The sequence below is a fragment of the Nothobranchius furzeri genome, chromosome 16, assembly GCF_043380555.1.
Source record: "Nothobranchius furzeri strain GRZ-AD chromosome 16, NfurGRZ-RIMD1, whole genome shotgun sequence".
NCBI classification, from domain to species: Eukaryota; Metazoa; Chordata; class Actinopteri; order Cyprinodontiformes; family Nothobranchiidae; genus Nothobranchius; species Nothobranchius furzeri.
This window is the reverse complement of record NC_091756.1, coordinates 4,817,704-4,824,781: the sequence shown is the minus strand read 5'-3', so window position 1 is coordinate 4,824,781 and position 7,078 is coordinate 4,817,704. Positions and strand designations below refer to the sequence as shown.

The 7,078-nt window shown below is 45.0% G+C and overlaps 1 protein-coding gene across 1 annotated transcript; it reads left to right on the top strand.

Annotated features, from left to right (window-relative positions):
• The first annotated feature begins 523 nt into the window (after positions 1-523).
• Positions 524-2,307, top strand: egr2b (early growth response 2b). The gene is made up of 2 exons (XM_015942061.3): positions 524-882; positions 1,088-2,307. Exons 1-2 carry the CDS (start codon positions 714-716, stop codon positions 2,242-2,244), a joined length of 1,326 nt encoding a protein of 441 aa, XP_015797547.1. The 5' UTR covers positions 524-713; the 3' UTR covers positions 2,245-2,307.
• Positions 2,308-7,078: the final 4,771 nt, after the last annotated feature.

The window sequence follows — 7,078 nt, the reverse complement described above, 5'->3', positions numbered from 1 at the left end:
TTTTTCCTAGCGGCTATAAATAGCTGTTAGTGAACCGAACCGAGTCTTTCCTAGAGCATAGTCAAATCAGGCTGTCAGAAGTTTCCGAAGCGCGCAGCCTATCGCGGCTGGAGGAAGAAATTCCGCTCCGGACCGGCTCATTTGACTGTGGTCACACCTTTCTGTCTCCGCTCGGTAGAACTCGTCATTTTCCGATTATCAAATCCGGAACGACACACCAAATATGGAGAAGGGGACGTTCTTTCTCTCTTTGTTTGTTTATTTTATAACGGATTCTACTTGTATGGCAGAGTTGGTTTTCAGACAACACGGAGAAACGACCAGAAGAGAAGAAACTGATGGCAGAACATGTGTGATGTTTGGAGCCCCGGGTTCTGCAGAACCCGTACCGGAAACAGCGTCTTATCTCCGGTAGAGCAGCAGGCTCTCCATTGTCAAGTGGTTCCCTCTCTGCGTGTGTCATCATGGGGCCTCGCAGCCAACCAGCCTCTCCGCTCGCCCCGCCCACTCCATATTTGGATAATGACGTAGCGGTGCATTCAAAAAAGTTCCCGATAAATACATAGTAGCGTGTGGGCTCCGCTCCCGTTACTCGGTGTGAAAGTTTGTGACCGGAGGGCGAGGGGCGCATCTTCTTAGTGAGACCCGCAGAAACATGCAGCCGTGACCCGGTTCGGCTGTCCAGAACGCAACCCAGCACACGGAAAGGAAAGATGACAGCTAAAGCTCTGGAAAAAGTACCAGTGAATCTGGGTGGCTTCGCGCACCCGGTGGCGGACGGCGTCTTCACGGTGGATGACGTCTCCGGCTTACCGCCCTCAATCGCCGTGTTCCCCAACAGCGAGCTGGGAGCGCACTACGAGCAGACCAATGTGGCAGCAGGTAGGATCAAGGCTTCAGCCTCTCCTTCAGTAAACGTTCCTGGTTCTGTCTGGAAGAGCGGGACATTTATTTTATTTAACCAGATGAGTCGAATGAGAACTTCTTCTCGTTTACTACAACGATCTGACCAAGACGCAGGGTGGCAGGATCGATGCGTAAAGACGCGCTCCATGCTGAAGGACTCATGTCTTGTTTTGCTCCACAGATGCTCTGATGGGTTCAGACACAGAGAAGCGCTCCTTGGACCTGTCCTCCTACTCCAGCGGCTTCTCCCAGTCCGCAGCACATGTGAACCAGACCTTCACCTACATGGGGAAGTTCTCCATCGACTCCCAGTCTCCCGGGAACTGGAACCCTGAGGGGGTAATCAACATCGTTTCGGGCATCTTTAACATGGCTCAGCCGCCTCCTCCTCCTCCGCCTCCCTCTTCATCGGCGTCCTCCTCCCCGGCTTCATCAGAATCTCCTCATCCCTTCTTCAGCAGAAATCTGAGCTGCACCATGGCGGCTCAGAGTCAGGCAGACATAGACCACCACCGCCACCTGTACTCCCCCCCGCCTCCTTACACCTCCTCTGGCTGCGGGGAGGTGTACCAGGACCCATCAGCGTTTCTGTCTACCTCCAGCTGCCCGATAGCCTCCTACCCTCCTCCCTCCTACTGCTCACCCAAACAGCCCAGCAGCGCGGACGCTCCGGGGCTGTTTCCCATCATTCCCGACTACTCGGGATTCTTCCAGCCGTCCTGTCAGCTGGACATACACACGGCGACTATCCAAGACAGGAAGCCGTTTGTTCCATGTCCCCTTGATACGTTCAGAGTCCCGCCACCCCTCACCCCGCTGAACACTATCAGGAACTTTACGCTGGGGGGTCCAGGTGGAACTGGCTCAGAAGTAGGCCCACCGAGACTCCCCTCCGCCTACAGTCCACAAAACCTGCCCCTCAGACCAATCCTGCGGCCAAGAAAGTACCCGAACCGGCCGAGCAAAACTCCCATCCACGAGCGGCCGTACCCGTGCCCGGCGGAGGGCTGCGACCGGCGGTTCTCCCGCTCTGATGAACTGACCAGACACATCCGGATCCACACTGGACACAAGCCCTTCCAGTGTCGAATCTGCATGCGCAACTTCAGCCGCAGCGACCATCTCACCACGCACATCCGCACGCACACGGGAGAGAAGCCGTTCGCCTGCGACTTCTGCGGCCGCAAGTTCGCTCGGAGCGACGAGAGGAAGAGGCACACTAAGATCCACCTGCGGCAGAAGGAGCGGAAGTCCTCCACGGTGTCCTCCTCTTCCTCCTCCTCTGTAAACTCCGTGCTGGGGCGCGCGCCCGGTGGTGTCAGCGGGATCTGCTCGTAGGTCCCGACCAGTCACGTCAACATGCCAATCAAACAGAACCAGCAGAACAGACCGGAACTTTGGTGCACTCTCACGCACATTTTTTCATTTTGAATGCGCGCTACTGTTGGGACTTCATACGGACTCCTGTAAAGAAATGACTCCTGTAAAGAAATGACTCCTGTAAAGAAATGTAAAGTTACGTGAAAACAGCAATAATGAGTCAGAGAAAGTGTGGAGAAGTTTAATTTATTGACCTGGTTTTGGTTTAACGCGTCGGCCTCCTGCTGCAGTGCCTCGCTGTGTGTCCGTTTACCGACCGGCTCCGTCTAACGGAAACGTTTCCGTTAAAGGTTATTTTTCTACTCGGTTTCCTGTGCCTGTTGAATTTGTGTTTTGTGTATATAAATGATGTAAATATGCTGAACTGAACCTGACATGCTTTGTTGTGTGTTATTAAAAGCTGAGGATGAGAAATGCTCGGTCTGAGTCTTTACCCCAAACAGAACCGGATGTAGCAGTTATGCTTTTATATGAATGTTTATTGTTGGACAACGTGTGTTGGGTAAATTCCTATCCGTAACCTGCTTGACTCAGAGTTTGAACCCACTCACTTTTTATTGCGGTGCGGTTTTTATCACTAATCTGGTGCAACCCGTTAGACGCGCAAACGGGACCAGTCCGCACTGAGGATTTGCGCTGCGCGCGTTCCGACGGAGACACCGGCTTCACTTCCATGTGGTTTACTTAAACCTGGTGACCTTATCTGAACGACAACACATCCAACAGAATAATTAAACCTTTATTATTGAATTAAAATCATCTTGACATTATTCAGAAAAAAAAATTCTGGGAATTTCAGGAAAGGGAAAACTTCAGTAGACGGAATAGAGACTAAAAATAAAATCTTAAATAGAGTTTGAGAGTTATTAGTGTAACATTTCTAAATGATGTTACGCCTTGGGTTATAGGAAAACCAATCAGTCTAATAATAATAATAATTACTATTACACTGATTGGTTATTAATTGGTTATTGGTTATTACTTATTATTATTATTATTATTAATAAATATTATTATTATTACATATTATTATTATTATTAAATATTATTATTATAAAGGCACATAGGCCAAGGCAAGGTCCTTACGCACCGGAGGAGATATTCTCTATATTATTATATTATTCTTCCGCGAACGTTAATGCGACTCAAACGGCACAAATGTTATATCAAAGCGACCGACTCGATCGTGAGAGGTGTGCTGTTCCAGTCTAAGCTTTTCTCTTTACCATGGTTAAATTATGAGCAAAAAACGTTGAAACTTGGTTGTGTGCATGGCTCTATCTGCCAGGCCAGTGCTAACTCACACTTGTGCGGCTTACTGTTCTTCAGAATGAAATTATCTCTTGAGCGTGCCTCTCTACGAATGTTGCATCACGCCCGTGAAAAGAGTATTTCATGAATTTGGGTTGATCACCCCGACGTGACCCCAATATCGTGACTGGGCCTCTATAACACATGGCCAGCGGGCAGGTTCCTTTTAAAAATGTCTTCAGGCATTTTCTAGCTATTATTATTATTATTATTATTATTATTATTATTATTATTATTATTATTATTATTATTATTATTATTATTATTATATTTTTATTATTACATCGTTACTGTTGTAGTTTTTTTTACATTTCAATCGAAAAGCTTTAATGGATTAATTAATCGGTAAATCTAAAGCTAAAAGTCTTATTCATCCCACATCAGCTGAGACGGTCTCGTGGCAAAATGCGTTGCCACGAATAACGTTTTGAGAAAATAGCTGAAATATTTGTTCCTCTCAATCATTTTGCGTAGCCCCCAAAAGGACCTTCAGCAGAAGGAATTTCATGCGTGGTGCGTGTGTGTGTGTGTGTGTTTCTGCTTTTGGAGAAGATGTTTTACGATCTAAAGTCTATAGATTTAGTCTGCAGTGCAACAGAAGTCCATGTGCTCCAAACACAAAAACGTGACAACGTGATGTGTAGAAATGGGGACATTAGCCAAATTTATGTTTTGTTTTATTCTAATAGCAAAAAATGTGGTCATGACCTTCTAAATAAGAAAAACATTCAAAACTAGAAACCAATGACTTATATGATTTGTCTTCTTACAGCCACATTGTGCTTCTGCTGCAAGTTCAGCAGATGTCACTTTCTTGAGCCTCCTCAGCTGCATCCACCCGAGGTACAGTGAGCTCGATGATGTAAACAGTGTTAAGAGGCACAATTTCAGGCTCAGGCTGGTAAATGCTGTCTCGGGTAGAAAGCAAAGTCTTTAGGGTATATCTCTTGAAAACAGTCTCGCACACCATCCAACTGCCCAGAGCGCCCGCCTAGTAACGGATGATGCATGGGCATAACACTCTCCGTCCCATATAAATACCGCTGGTGGTCGCTGAGTTAAGGGAAGGGGTAGGGCATTGATTTTCACCTTTTGCTTCTCCAGCCCTCCTGTTTTGCACTGTAACACCTGATGCTGCTGTAGGGGTAACAGCCCTGAGATAGACTGGTCTGGCAACCACCAGGCTGCTTGAGTATAGGCAAAGTGAGCATGCTCTTCTCCATTTACCACTTGTTAAGATTTCTGGGGGTCGGCGTGACATTATAGACCGCTTTAATGGTGAAGCTTGCTCTAGTTGACTCTATCTCCCACAGATCCTTCCATAGTTTCATCCTTTAAGTTTAATGAGTGAAAAAAATGGAATTTTACATCATATTGATTTTTCCAGTTTATGCTGTAATCCCTCTAGTGTGTCCTGGGTTGGTCTTGGGGTCATACCTGAAGCACTTCCACAAAGGAGGCGTCCAGAAGGCTTCCTGAACAAAAGCCCAATTAAACAATAATAATATCAAACATACATACAGTAAAATATTAAATATAAGATGAGTCATTAGTTTAATGGAAGGGAGGTTGGTGGAGGCTTTAAAGGGCATCTTCCTTTATATTGTAACAAGTCTAAACTTAAAATTTTCATTAAAACAAAGAAATATATTAGAAAAAAATGTGTCATCACTGTTCTAACTAGGCTCTCCTAGCTAATCCATCAAAACAGCACCTCTTGCTGCAAAAAGGAAGTGACGTCGCTGAAGGAAAAGGTTCCTGACTTTGCTTAAAAAAAGGATTTGCAGCAGCACTAAGTTCCAGAATCTGAACACGAATATACATTTATGTTAAATACTGAAGGTGCACAGCCACACAGCTGTGAGCCAGCAGCAAGAGTTGATGGGAACAGGCAAAACAAGGATAATTTAAATGGTTACAGAAGAGCTTTTTAAGCATGGGAACTTGAAATTACACAGATTTAGAAACACTAGCTGGTAAAAGCATTTTCCATTTAAATATATTTTGACAGAAACTTGTCCCCTGACATATTACATCAAACATGTTTCCATAAAAATAATTTTCGGGCGCTTATCTGGGGTCGAGTCACAACCGGGGTGATCGCTGCTATTATCCGACCCCGAGTACACTGCTATGTTGGCTTCCAGTTGACTAAATGCGAGCACGGCATTAGTCTAAACAATCACGTGAGAACCGCTTTACTACTGTCTCATTAAGCTCAAAACAAAGTAGTCCCACATTCAAACAGCGATCAGAATAAAAAGTGGGTCTACTTTAGAAGAAACTTTACTTTGAAATCATTATGAATGTAATACTTTTATTAAACAAACAGCTAATGGCCACAAGAGGTGGGAACAAGTTGAAACAAAAACAAAACATGTCGAGGTGACATTGGGTGCTGGAGTGTAACCACTTGGCCGCCATATTGGATGGGTCCCTCACTCTCAGAAACCTCATCGGAGTCTACGTTGATTACACACCTATGCCTGCTTTTGTGCAGTTTATGGTTCCAACAACCGGTGCACTATTGAAAACAGTTTATGACTTTTCTGGCCCAATGAAGGCACTGTGTAGCGTGATTAATGACTGACATGATCACTACAGGTTACTTATGACCAATAAGAGGTGATGACTCCATATAAATATGAAATATCAATCTGATTGATCTTTGAATGTTTAATCAGAAGATTCTAGGGTTCTTTGCTTCTTTAGGGACCATAAACACACTTCGTATTAATTCAGACAGAGTCAGCATATAGTTTATAAAATGAACATAGTTATTTTCTTTAACTAATGATACATGACACAATGAGATGTGGTGTGGTGGATGTGAGGTGATGTAATGGAAGCTAGATGTTTAGCAACCGTTCTTTGTATCGGAGTTGTGAAATCTGGGTATAAAAGAATTTGTTGTTTGGTTAGAAACTAGAGAGTTGTTTATTTAAAAAAACAGCATCAGACGCAATCTGTTGTGCCAAATCTACGCACCCTGAGGTTCTCGTTCGATCCGGGGGGTCATGCGGGTCACTGCCGGTGGAGTGAACCTCTGATATCAGGAACCCGTAGATACATCCGATAGGACCTGTCCAGTCTGAGGTCCCTCCAGGTGAAGGCAGGAAGCTGGACGGCTTATTTGCGTCCAAGGTAGATGTCTGAGAGTTGAAGTAACTCTGAAGAGAGCTGTTTGGCTGGATGAGCTTGCAGCGTTGCAGAGATGCTTCTGACTGGGGGGTCAAAAGAGTTTGCTTCAAAAGAGGCTTCTTTTCCGATTTGGCCGAAGCAGGAGTCAGCTGGAAACTGAATTAATAGAGATGTAATTCTTGTTTTAATAAACCACCATGTTATACGTTTTGGCCAAGTTTGGCAAATCAGAATTTGACACGTTTCTGAGTCTTTACCAACATCCCTCAAAAAGCCACGCCTTCTTCAGATACAAAAGTTTTAACACTTTGTGAATGAGACTCTTTAAACTCTTATGTGA

Coding starts and splice junctions, on each gene's coding strand:
- egr2b (XM_015942061.3), top strand. CDS start 714: ATGACAGCTAAAGCTCTGGAAAAAGTACCAGTGAATCTGGGTGGCTTC. Junction 883..1,087: donor GCAGACCAATGTGGCAGCAG/GTAGGATCAAGG, acceptor TTTGCTCCACAG/ATGCTCTGATGGGTTCAGAC.